Here is an 18,112-nt window from a genome sequence, read left to right as displayed (position 1 = left end):
AAGTAACAAGTGGACATTACACTGTGCTGTCATTTTAATCTGTTTGAGCGGGGCATTATTTTAACGTGATTAATTCAAAAAATTAATTACCGCCCGTTAACGCGATAATTTTGACAGCCCTAGTTATTTTGAAAAATAAGATTTAAAAATGTTTTATTCCAATTGAAATTCTTCTTTTTAATTATCTAATTTAATAGTTAGATAGATACATAGATAGATAGTAGGGGTGTGCCATCTAATGCACGTCGATTCGACTAGGATTCGGACATGGAAATTTAGCTCATTCGCTAATTAGCATAGCACTTGGCACTAACTAGTAACATCTCAAGAACAACAACAAGCAGCGGCTGTCATTAAGTTATTTGGGAAAACCATCGTTTTTGAACATTTATGAATCGTAATCCAATCGTCACCGCTAATAGATAGTAATTTGATGATGTAGGGTACGGGGATGGATGGACGGACGGACAGACAGATGTTGCATTTGACCCACAAAGTGTTAGAATAAAATATGAATCAAATTGCCGTAAATTAAAATCAGGTATAAACATACAATAACAATAAAAGTACAGCACATGCCTAAGTGAGACATTTCGAAATTTACACCCTTTTTCCCTACAGGATTAACCTTCCCAAGCGTCGCACTCGGACCATCGAGGACGAGGAGGGTGACGGCAGCGCAATGAAAAAGAGCGGCAGCAACGAGCAGCTGGATGCGGACGGGGACTCGGCCAGCGAAGCGTCCAGCGAAGTCAGCTTCTCCTATGAGTTCGCTCAGACCGAAGTCATGATGAAGGCTCTTGGTAACAACGGTATGTACTAGAGCTGAAACGAATACTCGAGCAACTCGAATAACTTGAGTTTAAAAACTGATCCGAGTAATTTTATTCACCTCGAGGAATCGTTTAATTTTGCCAGCTCTAAGCATCACGTTTTGCCCGGACTACTTTTAATGGGGGACAACGCGCTGACGTCACGTGCGTAGAGGAAGAAGCAATTTAAAAAAAAAAAAAAAACGTACTGCAGCCGACAGCCGCTACAAACTACGCCGAAGTTGCTAAAAACTGCGCCCGCATGATGCTAGTGTGGTAGCAGGTAGTGTCCGATGCGTCTCATAGAAATTGCTTGCATTTACAACTAGATGACAGGCTCGGCCGCGTCTGGGCAGCGTTAGTAAACAGCCACCATCTTTAAGCAGCACACTTCTCAGCGCTAATAAATATAACGTTACTCAACTCGCTCATGTAACGTTAGCCCTTCGGAGGGCTAGGGTTCTATTGATTACGACCACTGTCGATGTGTGGCTAACGTGTCTTACATACAGGCTTTATTTAATCTGTAAAAACACAGCGCTGTAGAGTGATGAGGGTGTAAAATTAAAACATAATAAAGCTAACTGTCAGTTTTAGCTCAGTAGTCATTGCTGAATGAAACACCAAGTAGCACGGGTCACTAATGTGCTCCAATACAGCAGGTATCATACATTTAATTTGAACACTACAAAAACTCAAAATCCTATCAGTACTTACAGTTTAGACTAACTTAAAACTTAACTAGAACTTAAAAATAGCTTGACACAAATGGAAATTCAATTGAAAAACACTTAGCTTTCAAGTGATGTGTGTTATCGAGCGTAATTACATTTTTAGGTAAGAAATGTTTTGTTTTGTTTTTTTATATAAGATCTAGAAGTTTTTGGAGTGAGAGCAGTGAATTTTTTTTTTCTCGTCACATCTGAGATGCAATTGTTGGCTGTTTTCAACAATGTACATCGAAAATCAAGACATTTATTGACTGAAAATGATTCAATATTGGATTAAATGTCTTTTTTTGTCATGTATATTTTAGAGCTGTCAAAATTATCGCGTTAACGGGCGCTAATTAATTTTTTCAATTAATCACGTCTAAATATTTGACGCAATTAACGCACATGCCCCGTTCAAACAGATTAAAATGACAGCACAGTGCAATGTCCACTTGTTACTTGTGTTTTTTGGAGTTTTGTCGCCCTCTGCTGGCACTTGGGTGCGACTGATTTTATGGGCTTAAGCACCCATGAGCATTGTGTAATTATTGACATCAACAATGGCGGGCTACTAGTTTATTTTTTGATTGAAAATTTTACTAATTTTATTAAACGAAAACATTAAGAGGGGTTTTAATATAACATTTCTATAACTTGTACTAACATTTATCTTTTAAGAACTACAAGTCTTTTCTATCCATGGATCGCTTTAACAGAATGTTAATAATGTTAATGCCATCGTGTTGATTTATTGTTATAATAAACAAATACAGTACTTATGTACCGTATGATGAATTTATATATCCATCTTGTGTCTTATCTTTCCATTCCAACAATAATTTACAGAAAAATATGGCATATTTTATAGATGATTTGAATTGCGATTAATTACGATTAATTTTTAAGCTGTAATTAACTCGATTAAAATTTTTAATCGTTTGACAGCCCTAGTATATTTGTAATTGCTCTTTACCTAAAAAAAAAAAAGTTTTATCCGATTACTCGATTAATCGATAGAATTTTCAGTCGATTACTCGATTACTAAAATATTCGATAGCTGCAGCCCTAGTATGTACTAACATCAACATGATGAGAAGCACTGATGTTCACTTGCGCTTTTTACCGTTAGACCCCATGCAGAGTGTCCTGCAGTCGCTGGAGAGGCAGCACGAGGAGGAGAAACGCTCAGCCCTGGAGCGTCAGAGGCAGATGTACGAACAGGAGCTCCAGCAGCTGCGTCGCAAGCTTAATCCCGATCGCCTATCCGGGGGCCTTCCGGGACCGCCCAGCGCTGGTCAGCAGTCTCATTACCGCAGCATGGAGAGACTCAGTGTGGGAGGCATGAGCCACTCCAGCAGCGCTCAGAGCAGGCTGAGACAGTGGAGTGAGGACAGGTATGTGGATATTCAGCATAAAACATTTTTGGGGAAAAAAAGAAAATATCTTAAATTCAATGCATTAATAGTCAAAAAAGTTGAGTAAATTGCCATACTAAACTCTACACTACTTCCCTGTTGTACTGTTTTACTGTACTGCCATTGTTCTCCTGCAGGGAAGCCGTGTTGGTGAGGAGCTTGAGGCGACTGCGGGAGCAAATTGTGAGAGCCAACCTTCTAGCGCAAGAGGCATGCTTTATCGCCGAAGAGCTGGAACGCCACACAGAGTACCGAGTCACCTTACAGATCCCTTCAGACAACCTCAATGCCAACCGCAAGGTGCGCTACCTCAACCACAACCGAACAAACTGGTTTTCCCTGTTGCTTGTTGACAACTGGTTCTCAAAATGTGGTATGAGGACCACCATTAGTACGCGAAATATTACAAAACGTTTTCAAATGTGCGTTAATCAAGTTCAGTTCAGTTGCATTCAACTTCAACTACAAAAGAGTCACATTCATTGTTTTATGATTATTTCTTTCTAAAACATCATTGTTTTTTTATCAACGATGACTATAACGAAAACATTTCGTAGAAGAACAACTTTTTCATGACGATGACGAGAGGATAGCATGATTAAAATGTGTCTTGGGCGACTAAAACATAATGATACGAATGCCAGTTTTCAACGTGACTGAAATGCGCCATAGTTTCCAATCCGTGTTCACAATGCGTGACATTTTCTTATTGTACGTGTCGTACGTCAGGCTGCATCGTAGCAGTATTTGGGTCGTGTCCCTAATGCAGTACTTCTCAAATGGTGGGGCGCGCCCCCCAAGGGGGGCGCAGAGCGATGCCAGGGGTGGCGCGAGTGACCTCGGGGAACATGTTTTTTTTTGTTTTTTTTTGTTTTGCCGTACTAGAATAAAGTGTACTTGCACATCCACTCCGTGGGTGGCAGTGGCGCTCTCATTTTCAAAGTACGTGCAGTATTTTTGAAGTAAGCAAGAGCACACGGAAGAGACTCATGCAGAGCTGGACTCACGCAGCGACCCACTGTCTTCTCCGGTTCTCACGTGTCCGGCCGAGAAGTGCCGTTTTCGGCTTGGGATCGTCACGACCACCGCCCTCACCTACGGTTCTCCCTCGGCCGCAGAGAATGCGCTTTTTTTCGAGCCGTTTGCCTTTTGGCTTTGACTTTTAATATAGTGGGAAATGAGGAAAGACCACTGTTTACTGAGTCTAAAAATGATTATAGCGGAGAGTCTGAAGCCAAATCAGTTAAGACGCCACTTAAAGACATTAGACCTCAATCTCATTGATAAGCCGCTAGATTGTTTTTCAGCGAAAATGTGCCGAATATTGCCAATTGTCACAATCGTCCCGCTTAGTCAGTGTTATATCAGTAAACCAGTGAGCACTGTGGTGAATCAGCGAAAATAAAAACTTTCCTTCTGTCCAAAGACACCCCCCCCCCATTCAGTTTTGTTTTTTTCGGTCAAATTTTTTTTTCAGGCAAATTGATGCGCATTGTCTTTTCTGTTACAAGCAAAACAATGTTAATAAAGTTATACTTTATTATAAGTTGATCTATGTTACTTTTTTTCTTTAATAGAAAAAAAGGATACAATGTTAGGCTGAGGCGTACTTATAATAGTAATATTATAGACAAATGATACTATTTACAGTGGCGGCAGAGAGTTGGGGGGGCGCGAAACATTTACGTCTTCCTTGGGGGGGCGTAACAGAAAATAATTGAGAAGCACTGCACTAATGTGACATGTCCCTCACCCCCACCCTGACTGTCACCGGTGACTGGTGGTAAACTCATTCACTACCAAAGACGTATAAACAATGGTGTTATTTGAGCCAGTCTGCGCTTCAGGCTTTCTTGTTTTGAAACACATGGTGAGATTTACTTTTTTATCTTGGCGAGAGAGAATATGCAAAGTTGCTTTAGCGTTTAAAGGTCTGTGCTGAAGGATCATGACACACTAAATGTAACCCCTACGTTATCGTAGTGTTCGCATTATTATTTTTTTCAATTTGTTGTTGGACCAAAATCTTCCATTTTTACGGATGAAAACACTGCGTGTTTGTCGACTAAAACTACACGAAAACGTTTTAAGTATTGACGAAAACTAGCTGTAGACAATCCCATTTTGAAATTACTAAAATAGTGCTTTAACGATTAATCGATTAACTCGAGTAATTCGATTAGAAAAAAGATTCAAATTAAATTTCGCTGCTTCGAGTATTCATTTAATTAAAATGGCGTTATGATGGATTGTTTCGAAAGTGTTTGCATTTAGTTTTATTGAATTGGGTTGATTCACTGCCCTCTTGGGGCGACAGTGAATATGACAGAACTCACATGGCTGAATCCAGCTGCTCCCTGTTATGACCAACATAAGCCAAGTTTTTGTTTGAGCTAATGTTTTTTTTAATGAATTCGTAATTTAGTTTTGAGGTATATTTAGCCATTTTTTGTGGGAATATTTGTTTGAACCCTTTGTTAAGAGCATTGTAAAAAAAAAAAAAAAAAAAAAAAAAAAAAAAACACGTTAGCATTTCATAGCATTTAAGCTAGTAGACTTTTGCAATGTAAGTTAGCCAATTGTTCTTTTGTTGTACTTAGATCCTCATTTTTCGATTATTCGACCTTATTAGTTCATCGATTAATCAACTACCAAAACAATCGAAAGCTGCAGCCCTAGACTAAAATATGACTAATAAATATTTTAAATATGTTGTCCAAAAGACTAAGACGAAAATTTAAAAGGGCTGCAAAAAATACATTGAATCTGAACATTTTGGTTTCACTGATTTGCTCCCTCCCAGTCATAATAGATTGGACGTCTATCGCCATCCATGACAGCCAATTAATTAATATTTGAGAAAAAATGTATTGAATGCCTATTTAATGTTACTCAGTACTGTTAATGTATCACATAGAGGGATGCTGTGCTCAGCGAACCCGCCATTCAGGTGCGACGTCGTTGCCGCGGCAAGCAAATCTGGAGCTTGGAGAAGACTGAAAACCGTCTGGTGGACATGAGGGAGCTCTATCAGGAGTGGCAAGACTACCATCAGCACGACAACGACAACCCTGTAAGTTATAGGAGCAAATTTGGCATCTAGGAGTCCAGTAAGTTAACAGAATTCACCCGATCTTTTGCCCGTCCAGGGTATGCGCTCGTATTTCCGCAGGGCCGACCCGTTTTTCGATGAGCAAGAGAACCACAGCCTCATCGGCGTGGCCAACGTCTTTCTGTCCTGCCTTTTCTATGACGTCAAGCTGCAGTATGCTGTGCCCATCATCAACCAGAAAGGAGAGGTAAGCCTCATGGTTTCAGTGTCCAATTCGAGGGCTAAAGCAAAAATAATTGCATTTTTCAGGAATATTATCTCCAAGCTAGCTGTTTTCCACAAACTCAAAAGCAATTACCGTAATTTTCGCACGATAAGGCGCACCTCACTATAAGGCGCCACCCACAAAATTTGCCACAAAAACAGCATTATTCATAGATAAGCCGCACTGGACTATAAGCTGCAGCTGTCTTCACTGTATTATGGGATATTCATACCAAAAAGATTTTAACCGGTAACACTTTATTTGACAGCGGCATCTTACGACTGTCATAAGACCAAATGAACCACCATGAAGCTTTGAACCAATTGGCTGCAAAGCTTCATTGCTTCAAGAAGCTTCCTTTGGCCATCACTGCTCCCTTGAGGAAGACAGTGAACCTCTGCTGCCACCTGCTGTCAACACTGTTGTTGTCTAACATGCCTCCTAGCCAGTGTTGTTAATAACGGCGTTACAATATAACGGCGTTACTAACGGCGTTATTTTTTTCAGTAATGAGTAATCTGATTAATTACTTTTCTCATCTTGGCAACGCCGTTACCGTTACTGAGGCGGGAAAGGCGTGCGTTACTATGCGTTACTAAGTTGGTTGAATAAAAAAAAGTCTGAGAGAAACGGACTCACGGGAACGAGAGCAGAGCAGGAGTGGGGAAGACGCCGTTGCAACCGCGATGCTAGGTGGCTCCAATAATACCTGACTGCAGCCATAGCCGACAAACTACGCCCACATGACACGGTAGATATCATATTATAGAACTAGATGCAAATGACAGACACTGCTGCACTGCAAACATGTTTTAAGGACTACATGCGTTTGTAAACAGCCGCCATCTTAAAGCAGTAGACCTCTCAGGAAGGCCCTGATGTAGAGATCCTTCCTAGCGAACCTAAGTAATTTTTTAAAATCTAAAATGCTCCTAAATCGGCAAAATCTTAACTTAAATCTATCTTTAAATGATGAAACAGTTTTAAAAATTACACATGTTTAAAGTAGACAGAAGGGAACTAATGCAATAACGGGAGAAATTTTAACAACTTTAACGATTGATTCACAACTTTAAATGACTTCCACACATAGCAAAGGTTACTAGCTAGTTATCGCAATACCCTTGTGTCTAGTTAAGTGGAGGGTAAAGAATTGGGCTAGGGCCAATTGTCCCCCAAACACTTTAAGCTTCACATTGTGTGACCTGTGTGTTTTTTTGTTTTGTTTTTTTTTTTAGAAAAAAAAATATCACTAGTTACTTTGCCAAGTAACTAATTACTCTTACATTCAGGTAACTGAGTTACTAACGCAATTACTTTTTGGGAGAAGTAATTTGTAACTGTAATTACTTTTTTAAAGTAAAATTAACAACACTGCATGGCACTAAATGCGTTAGTAGACAGCCGCCATCTTAAAGCAGTAGACTTTTTAGGACGGCTCTGTTGTAGAGAACCTTCCTAGCGAACCTAAGTAAATTTTTATCTAAAATACTTCTAAATCGGCAAAATCTTGACTTCAATCTATCTTTAAATGATGAAACAGTTTTATAACTTTTATATGTCGAAAGTAGAGAGAAGGGAACAAATGCAATAATGGGAGCAATTTTAACAACTTTTTACAGTTGATTCAGGGTAAAGGGTAAATTAGGGTAAAGAATTGGGCTCGGGCCAATTGTACCAAAAACCTTCACAAAAAACTTCACATAGTGTGGCCAATGTTTTGAGGGAAAAAAAAAAAAAGTAATTATCACCAATTACTTTGCCAAGTAACTAATTACTCTTACATTCAGGTAATTGAGTTACTAACGCAATTACTTTTTGGGAGAAGTAATTTGTAACTATAATTAATTACTTTTTTTCAGTAAGATTAACAACACTGCTCCTAGCAGGCTTTGCAGCGCTACAGATGTAAATATTTAAAATTTATGTTCTGTGCTAATTATTTCTCCAGTTACTGTTCCAGTTGTTTCATTAATTGCTAGTTATGGTATTTGGTAACACTTTATATGACAGTGGCCCCATAAGACTGTAATAAATATGACATGACACTGTTATGAGCATTAATGAATGCTAATAACGGATGTCATTTAGTGTTATCCGGCAAATTATCTCACTTTTGAATGGATGTAAAAGATCCGAGCTGGACATAAATGGAGTTAGTGACATAACATGACACTTAATGACATCTGCCATAAGCATTCAGTAATGCCCATGTTGCTGTCATGTTACAATTATGATGGTCTTATGACAGACTTATGACGCTGATGTCATATAAAGTGTTACCTGTTAACCCAAATAAATGAACAAATAAGCCGCACTGGACTATAAGCCGCAGGATTCAAAATGAATGAAAAAAGTAGCGGTTTCTAGTCCGAAAATTTTGGTACAATTGCATATAGTTAGCGTTGCACCAATACCGATACTAGTAACGGTTATTGGTACCAATATGGCACTAAAATGACGTCGACGGTATCAGGGAATATGTGTCGATTAGAGCTGTCCCGACTAGTCGACGTTGTCGATGTCATCGATGACGTCGACGTTGTCGACGTCATCGATGACGTAAATGCGTCGACGGGCAAAACATACTGTCGACGGGTAATGACGGATTTTGAAAAAATTACATGCGGATAAAGTTAAGAATGGCGGGCTCTCGCGATGCAAGCGGTTGTTACTGGCACCCCCAAGGGGACCGCTGTTATTTCAATGTGACCGGCATTGTCAGATTGAGCAAAGAGGAAGAAAGTGGGCGAGCGAGAGAGAGGGAGCGAGATCGGTGAGTTGGAAAAGTGCGCGGGTAGCGCGGAGTTCAGTGATATCCATAAAGAGCCATCCGACGCCTCTCAGTGTTTTTATGCACGCCACCGCCTTCCTGAGGAGGAAATCGGACGAACCGACAACAATGAGCTAAATGAATCGCCGGTTCACTCCTCACTATGGTGAGGAGTTGAAAACACCGCCAATTACCAAAAAGGGCAGAATTGGACACACGTGAAAGTGGCATAAAGCCAAAAAAAGCGGACCAGAATAGCCAGAGCCTGGAATTATTTCAAGGAAAATATGGAGGGTGCCACTGTGTGTACTCTTTACTAAGCTGAGCTCGCATACCACGGTAGCACGTCGGCTATGAACGAACACTTGTCACTTGAAGCGCCGTCACCCAAGTATAATTTTCGAAGACACCAAGAAACAACAAGCTAGTGGATTGTAAGTCCATACAACTTTCTAAGGATTTTAAAAATGGAAGCCCTTATGTGCGTCGTATCAACGTGCATTTTTATTTAATAAAATAATTAATATATATATATATAATATTTTTAAAATTATTATTAAATTTATTAGGATCATGGACGCTCCCACTTGGGGAAAATATATACATACAGTGCCTTGCAAAAGTATTCGGCCCCCTTGAATCTTGCAACCTTTCGCCACATTTCAGGCTTCAAACATAAAGATATGAAATTTAATTTTTTTGTCAAGAATCAACAACAAGTTGGACACAATCGTGAAGTGGAACAACATTTATTTGATAATTTAAACTTTTTTAACAAATAAAAAAACTGAAAAGTGGGGCGTGCAATATTATTCGGCCCCTTTACTTTCAGTGCAGCAAACTCACTCCAGAAGTTCAGTGAGGATCTCTGAATGATCCAATGTTGTCCTAAATGACCGATGATGATAAATAGAATCCAAATGTGTGTAATCAAGTCTCGGTATAAATGCACCTGCTCTGTGATAGTCTCAGGGTTCTGTTTAAAGTGCAGAGAGCATTATGAAAACCAAGCAACACACCAGGCAGGTCCGAGATACTGTTGTGGAGAAGTTTAAAGCCGGATTTGGATACAAAAAGATTTCCCAAGCTTTAAACATCTCAAGGAGCACTGTGCAAGCCATCATATTGAAATGGAAGGAGCATCAGACCACTGCAAATCTACCAAGACCTGGCCGTCCTTCCAAACTTTCTTCTCAAACAAGGAGAAAACTGATCAGAGATGCAGCCAAGAGGCCCATGGTCACTCTGGATGAACTGCAGAGATCTACAGCTGAGGTGGGAGAGTCTGTCCATAGGACAACAATCAGTCGTACACTGCACAAATCTGGCCTTTATGGAAGAGTGGCAAGAAGAAAGCCATTTCTCAAAGATATCCATAAAAAGTCTCGTTTAAAGTTTGCCACAAGCCACCTGGGAGACACACCAAACATGTGGAAGAAGGTGCTCTGGTCAGATGAAACCAAAATTGAACTTTTTGGCCACAATGCAAAACGATATGTTTGGCGTAAAAGCAACACAGCTCATCACCCTGAACACACCATCCCCACTGTCAAACATGGTGGTGGCAGCATCATGGTTTGGGCCTGCTTTTCTTCAGCAGGGACAGGGAAGATGGTTAAAATTGACGGGAAGATGGATGCAGCCAAATACAGGAACATTCTGGAAGAAAACCTGTTGGTATCTGCACAAGACCTGAGACTGGGACGGAGATTTATCTTCCAACAGGACAATGATCCAAAACATAAAGCCAAATCCACAATGGAATGGTTCAAAAATAAACATATCCAGGTGTTAGAATGGCCAAGTCAAAGTCCAGACCTGAATCCAATCGAGAATCTGTGGAAAGAGCTGAAGACTGCTGTTCAAAACACTCTCCATCCAACCTCACTGAGCTCGAGCTGTTTTGCAAGGAAGAATGGGCAAGAATGTCAGTCTCTCGATGTGCAAAACTGATAGAAACATACCCCAAGTGACTTGCAGCTGTAATTGGAGCAAAAGGTGGCGCTACAAAGTATTAACGCAAGGGGGCCGAATAATATTGCACGCCCCACTTTTCAGTTTTTTATTTGTTAAAAAAGTTTAAATTATCCAATAAATGTTGTTCCACTTCACGATTGTGTCCCACTTGTTGTTGATTCTTGACAAAAAAAATAAATTTCATATCTTTATGTTTGAAGCCTGAAATGTGGCGAAAGGTTGCAAGATTCAAGGGGGCCGAATACTTTTGCAAGGCACTGTATATCCTGTATATACATAATATAATAAAAATATATATGGAAACTAGGGCTGCAGCTATCGAATATTTTACTAATCGATTAATTGATGGATTAGTTAGTTCGAATAATCGAGTAATCGGATAAGGAACATGAAAAATTAAAATACCCGAGCTGAGCCTAAAACGGTATTTTAAAAAATCTAAAAATGGGGATCTATGTACAACAAAAGAACAAATGGCTAACTCACACAGAAAAAGTCCGCTAGCTTAAATGCTATAAAATGCTTGGTTTTTTTTTTTCTCTTAAAGGGTTAAGACACATATTCCCACAAAAATCTGTTAAATATTCCTATAAACTAAATCATGAATGCATTCAAAAACATTAGCTCAAACAAAAACTTGGCTTGGTCTTAACAGGGAGCAGCTGGTTTCAGCCATGAGAAATGAGTTATATAATATTCATTGTTGCCACCCAAATCAATAAAACTACATGCAAACAATTTCAAAATAAACCAATACAGCGCCACTTTAATTAAACGAATACTCGAAGCAACAAAATTTAATTCGAATATTTTTTTCTAATCGAATACTCGAGTTAATCGATTAATCGTTGCAGCACTAATGGAAACAGCACTGGCCTGCTTACTGTAATCCATGACTGCACTAATGTTAGTTACTTTATATTATAAAGTACAGTATCATTGTCTATATACATATAGTAGTATACTTTAAAATTAATACTATATATTTAATTTTTGTTACTGTGAGTATGTGTGCCTCTCATTCAAAATAATTGGTAATATTTCAGTGTGCCCTCTACTTTATCTATTTTCAGGATAAAACAAACAAAAGTTTAACAGTTTTTCCCCTCCCTCAAAAATGCGGAATGCACACCAAAAAAAGCATCTGAACTCACACAAAGTATTCTGAAAATGGTTGTCCGGGACATTGCAATTCATTTTAACATTTAGAACAATATAGACAATGACATACCACAAAAAGAGTAAAAATTGGTTTGACTCCTGTTAAAGAGGTGAAGTCTCAGTGTTTCCGTTTACATTTTTTTTTGCACTAGTTAATGCCAGCAGCATTTGACCTCATTGTTTGTGATTTATTATTGATATTTATGTTATTTATTTATACGTTAAGAAAGAATTTAGTTGTTCCAAAATGTTTGTGAATTAATAAGCTTGAACAAAAATTTCATTATTAAAGTAGTTAAAAAAAAAAAAAAAATTGATTAGTCGACTAATCGTAAAAATAGTCGGCTGACTAATCGGGAGGAAATTAGTCGTTTGGGACAGCCCTAGTGTCGATGCTGCGCGATATGTATATTCGAGATCTAGTTTCCGATTGCCGATCCCCAGTAATGCAAGTATAACTCGCTACATTAGTGACGTGAGGACATAATGAGGAGTTATCTACACGGACTACTACGGTACTTACGTCAGTCAAACATAATTTTCAGTATGATCACATTAGTTAAACAGTCAAGGGTGACATCAAACGAGTCACACGCAAGTTGAAGGGTTAATGTTTGGTTGTTGTTGTCTTGAGGTGGCCGGCCGTCTCCATGTGGAGGTGGTAAGGGTCGGAGGGGCTCTGGAGGACAACATCGCCGGAGGAGACGATCCAGAAAACAATTTGGATTTAGAAATTCAAGACCGTAAACTTGTCTGTATGGTAAGAAATACTGCTCGAGTGTCAAGAATGTCGCTGAAGCAACATTATAATTCCTGAATGTTCTTCAGATTAAAATCCTACAGGCCACCGGTCTCCCCCAGCACCTTTCCAACTTCGTCTTCTGCCAGTACTCGTTCTGGGACCAGCCTGAGCCCATCATCGTGGCCCCCGAGGTGGACCCTTCATCCTCGTCACCCGGCAGCAAGGACCCGCACTGCATGGTGGTGTTCGACAGCTGCAAAGAGCTGGCCGTGTCTGTGTCGGAGGACTTCATCGAATACTTGACTGAAGGGGCTGTCGCCATCGAGGTGTTTGGACATAGGCAGGCGGACGCGGGCAGGAACCCGGCCTTGTGGGACCTCAGCATAATCCAGGCCAAGACGCGAACGCTGCGAGACAGGTGAAGGTTTTTCTCTCCTGGAGCGGTTTCAGACTTCACCATAGTTGTTTTCGTCGACGAACAACTTTTTCATGACTATAATGAGCTAAAAAAACATGTCTTGCGAGACTAAACCATAATGAGCGAATGCCAGTTTTCGTCTGACGAGGTGACAATGTGACGAAAATGTGCCATAGTTTCCACTATGTGTTCACAATGCATGACAATTTCTTACCGTACATGTAGTATGTCAGCCTGCATTGTAGTAGTTGTTGGGGTCATGTCACTTACGTGACATGTCCTTCACACCAAACCTGACCGTCACAGGTGACTGATGGTTAACTCATTCTCTTCCAAAGATAAATAAACAATGCCAGCCTTGCCTCTTTTGAAACGCATGGTAAGATTTGTTTTCTTATCTTGGCAAGAGAGAATATGCAATCTTGTTTTGGCCTTTAAAGGTCTGTGCTGAGTGATCATCACACGCTAAATTTAACTCGTAGTGATGGCATAGCATTCACATTTGAGATAGCATTAGCATTAACTTTAGCATAATAATCGTCCTCTCATACTGTTGTTATGTTGTTTTCGTTTTGTGGGTGTCTGGTATGTCTTACAGTCCTAGTAGTAGTAGTGATCCTTGCTTCCGGTTGCATTTAATACCATTGGTAAACCTTCACGAAATTGGCATAGTCCTTATAGATGCTACAATACTGTATGTGCTCGTCTGTCAGTGTTTATTCAAAATTGTTGAAACTTTTATTATTAACCTTTATGTTTTAATTTAATTTTGGACTAAAACCTTTCGATCAGTGTTATTTCAGACAGCCCTTTTAATTTTTCTCTGTCTTTTGGATGAAAACACTTATTAGGCTTAGTCATATTTTAGTTATTTCAAAATGTGTTCATCTTTGTCTCGTTTTAGTCAACGAAAGACAAATTTCGTCTAGTTTTAGTCGACAATTCTCAAAATGTTTTCGTCCATAAACTTGAAACGATTTAGTCCATGAATAAGTAAATTAATAAAAGGTTTCCAACAATTTTGAATGAAAATTGACAGACGAGCACATAATTGTAGCGTCTACAAGGACATCGATGTCTTCATGATGATAACATACTCAGCAGGAAAACAGCACATTATTTGCAATTAATGAAACTCACCTGGATGCCACGAACTGTATGTAAAAAGTTTTTCCAAGAGTTTAAGAAGACACATACCGAGCCACTGCGCTAAATGCTAATGCAAACGCTATGCTAGCGCTAAAAGTTAATTTAGTTTGTGATGATCACTCTGTACAGACCTATAAAGGCTAAAGCAACATGGCATAGCCAAGATAAGAAAACAAAACTCACCAAGCAGCACCTGACACGTGTTTCACGAAAGAGCCTGAAATGGGCACATGCCGACCGGTGAGTAAGCATGTGTGTGGAGGAGAGGTCGGGGGGAGGCGCAGAACCTCACACTAGTGACACGGCCAAAGATGCATGCTAACTACACATACGATAAGAAAATGTGACACATTGTGAACTTGCACGGAAACTATTGCGAATTTTCATCTTGTTCTCATCTCGTCAGACGACAACTGGCATCCTTCTCGTTATGTTTTAGTCTCCCAAGACTCATTTTTTCGCTTGTCATCGTGACGTCATCGTCATGAAAAAACTGTTTGTTGACGAAGACGACACTGCTTTGAATTCAATCAGGAAAAAAATTGAGAACTCGGCAGTTAACTCTAGATAAAAAGTAACACATTTTGAAATGTCTGAAATATGACTAGTAAGCATTTTGTCAAAAGACTAAGACAAAAGCGAAAGTCACCCATGAAGTTTACGTACTTATGTTCTTCAGGTGGAGTGAGGTAACACGGCGGCTGGAGCTCTGGATCCAAATACTGGAGATTAACGAGAACGGAGACTTTGTCCCGGTCGAAGTCGTTCCCGCCCGTGACGTCAACACTGGCGGAATCTTTCAGCTTCGACAAGTATGGATTGAAATGACTACCTCACTGAAAGAGATCAACTAGTTAATTCCCCCTACCTTTTTTGTTTACGCAGGGTCAAGCTAGGAGAATCCAGGTGGACGTTCGCTCCGTTCAGGACTCGGGCACAATGCCGCTCATATCTGAGATCGTGCTGGCTGTATCGGTGGGCTGTGTGGAAATTACAAACACCATCGGCGGCCCTGACGGAGATGAGATGGACAGTTATCAGGTGAAAGTTTGGAATGAACCAGGCCCAAATTGTTAATAAAGGTCTATTTCGTGGACTAAAAGTCACACGTTTTTACATAGTTTGTCTCTGCTCGCAAATTACACTCAGGTGGCAATAAAATAGGATTTTTTTTCCCCACACTGACAGCCATGGGAATGAGGTTCTATGTGTGCCCTCTACTTCCAGAGTATGTTACGTTCACAGATGCCTACACTATAAACACCAAAAAAGCTTGGTGTTCACTATTCCACTTATACTCATATATACAGTATATATACTATATATATATATATATATTAGGGCTGTCAAACGATTAAAATTTTTATAAGGACTATAAATAAGGACTATTTGTTTATTATAACAATAAATCAACAAGATGGCATTAACATTATTAACATTCTGTTAAAGTGATCCATGGATAGAAAGACTTGTAGTTCTTAAAAGAAAAATGTTAGTACAAGTTAGAGAAATTTTATATTAAAACCCCTCTTAATGTTTTCATTTTAATAAAATTTGTAAAATTTTCAATCAAAAAATAAACTAGTAGCCCGCCATTGTTAATGTCAATAATTACTTATACAATGCTCATGGATGCTGAAGCCTATAAAATCAGTCACACCCAAGCGCCAGCAGAGGGCGGCAAAACTCCATAAAACACAACAAGTGAGCGTTTCACTGTGTACTGTCATTTAAATCTCTCTGAGCGGGGCATCCGTGGTAATTGCGTCAAATATTTTAACGTGATTAATTTAAAAAATTAATTAACGCCCATTAACGCGATAATTTTGACAGCCCTAATATATATATATATATATATATATATATATATATATATATATATATTAGGGCTGTCAAAATTAAAATGTCAAAATTAACGCGTTAACGGGCGGTAATTATTTTTTAAATTAATCACGTTAAAATATTTAACGCAATTAACGCATGCGCGGAATGACCCACTCAAGCATTGCCGCGAATAGACTACAATGGCACAGTTCGAAGTATATTGAGAGCTGAGGGCAGAGACAAGCAAATGGAGTGGACGCAGGTGTTACCGGCACCCGCCAAGGGAGCCGCTGTTATTCAATGTGACCGGCATTGTCAGATTGAGCAGTGAGGAAGAAAGTGGTCGAGCGAGAGAGCAGAGAAAGCACGCAGTTAGCGCAGGCTCAAGTGCTGCGTCCCCAACATGCTTTTATTTTGTTAATAAAAGTACCCACAAAAAGCCATCCAACGCCTCTCGGTGTTTATATGTACGCTGCCGTCTTCCTCAGGAGGGAATCGGACGAACCGAGCCATCCAACGATAACGAGCCAACATGATTCGCCGGTCCATAGCACCGCCAGTTACCAAGAAGGGAGAATTGGTAACGCAGGCGTTTATTGGAGCCGCGCTATTTAATGGAATAAGCGGTGGCATCTCTTCCACAACTGTTATAACTATTGTGGCAAGCGAATTACTGGAGATGATCTTTTTCTTAACACAATGTATTGTACTCAACGCAGAGAAGATATACCATTTGCAGCAACCACTGTGACTCATGGTTGCTCAAATTCCCATCATGCATTTGGGCAGTTAAGAACATTTAAGTCGCTACAGTACCATTTAGTGAAAGCACAACAAAAATAATATTCCTATCTCTCTAAAATAATGTTCACAAATAATAGCGCTCAATGCAAAGAGATCTGGCATTCCCAATCAAAATAGCTATGCAAAATAATACTCTATTCAAACATTAAGTTTAGCTCAACAAATATACTAGGTGGCAATATTTAGTCACAATATACAAACTATCAAAATTACTATAACTTGTACTCACATTTATCTTTTAAGAGTTACAAGTCTTTCCATCCGTGGATCCCTGTCACAGAAAGAATGTTAATGTTAATGCCGTCTTGTGGATTTATTGTTATGATAAACAAATACAGTACTTACGTACAGTATGTTGAATGTATATATCTGTCTTGTCTTATCTTTCCATTCCAACAATAATTTACAGAAAAGTATGGCATATTTTAGAGATGGTTTGAATTGCGATTAATTTTTAAGCTGTGATTAACTCGATAAAAAATTGTAATCGTTTGACAGCCCTAATATATATATATATGTGTGTGTATATATATATATATATATATATATATATATATATATATATATATATATATATATAGTGCCTTGCAAAAGTATTCGGCCCCCTTGAATCTTGCAACCTTTCGCCACATTTCAGGCTTCAAACATAAAGATATGAAATTTAATTTTTTTGTCAAGAATCAACAACAAGTGGGACACAATCGTGAAGTGGAACAACATTTATTGGATAATTTAAACTTTTTTAACAAATAAAAAACTGAAAAGTGGGGTGTGCAATATTATTCGGCCCCTTTACTTTCAGTGCAGCAAACTCACTCCAGAAGTTCAGTGAGGATCTCTGAATGATCCAATGGTGTCCTAAATGACCGATGATGATAAATAGAATCCACCTGTGTGTAATCAAGTCTCCGTATAAATGCACCTGCTCTGTGATAGTCTCAGGGTTCTGTTTAAAGTGCAGAGAGCATTATGAAAACCAAGGAACACACCAGGCAGGTCCGAGATAC

The 18,112-nt window shown here is 39.2% G+C and overlaps 1 protein-coding gene across 6 annotated transcripts in view; it reads left to right on the top strand.

Annotated features, from left to right (window-relative positions):
- The window catches only part of LOC130927837 (kinesin-like protein KIF13B), a 132,124-nt gene that overhangs the window by 92,246 nt on the left and 21,766 nt on the right, over positions 1–18,112 (top strand). For all 6 annotated transcript variants that reach the window (XR_009066530.1, XM_057853944.1, XM_057853935.1 and 3 more), the window contains 9 exons: positions 622–812; positions 2,655–2,919; positions 3,078–3,240; positions 5,858–6,013; positions 6,090–6,239; positions 12,803–12,928; positions 12,997–13,328; positions 15,157–15,289; positions 15,363–15,518. Coding sequence is in view for 5 of the 6 variants with exons in the window: in XM_057853944.1 (XP_057709927.1) it covers positions 622–812; positions 2,655–2,919; positions 3,078–3,240; positions 5,858–6,013; positions 6,090–6,239; positions 12,803–12,928; positions 12,997–13,328; positions 15,157–15,289; positions 15,363–15,518 (1,672 nt within the window). In the remaining variant the exon portion in view is untranslated. The remainder of the gene's footprint in view (positions 1–621; positions 813–2,654; positions 2,920–3,077; positions 3,241–5,857; positions 6,014–6,089; positions 6,240–12,802; positions 12,929–12,996; positions 13,329–15,156; positions 15,290–15,362; positions 15,519–18,112) is intronic.

Source organism: Corythoichthys intestinalis, chromosome 1 (assembly GCF_030265065.1).
Source record: "Corythoichthys intestinalis isolate RoL2023-P3 chromosome 1, ASM3026506v1, whole genome shotgun sequence".
NCBI lineage: Eukaryota > Metazoa > Chordata > Actinopteri > Syngnathiformes > Syngnathidae > Corythoichthys > Corythoichthys intestinalis.
The sequence above is the reverse complement of the archived record's forward strand: the minus strand, read 5'-3'. Positions and strand labels throughout refer to the sequence as shown.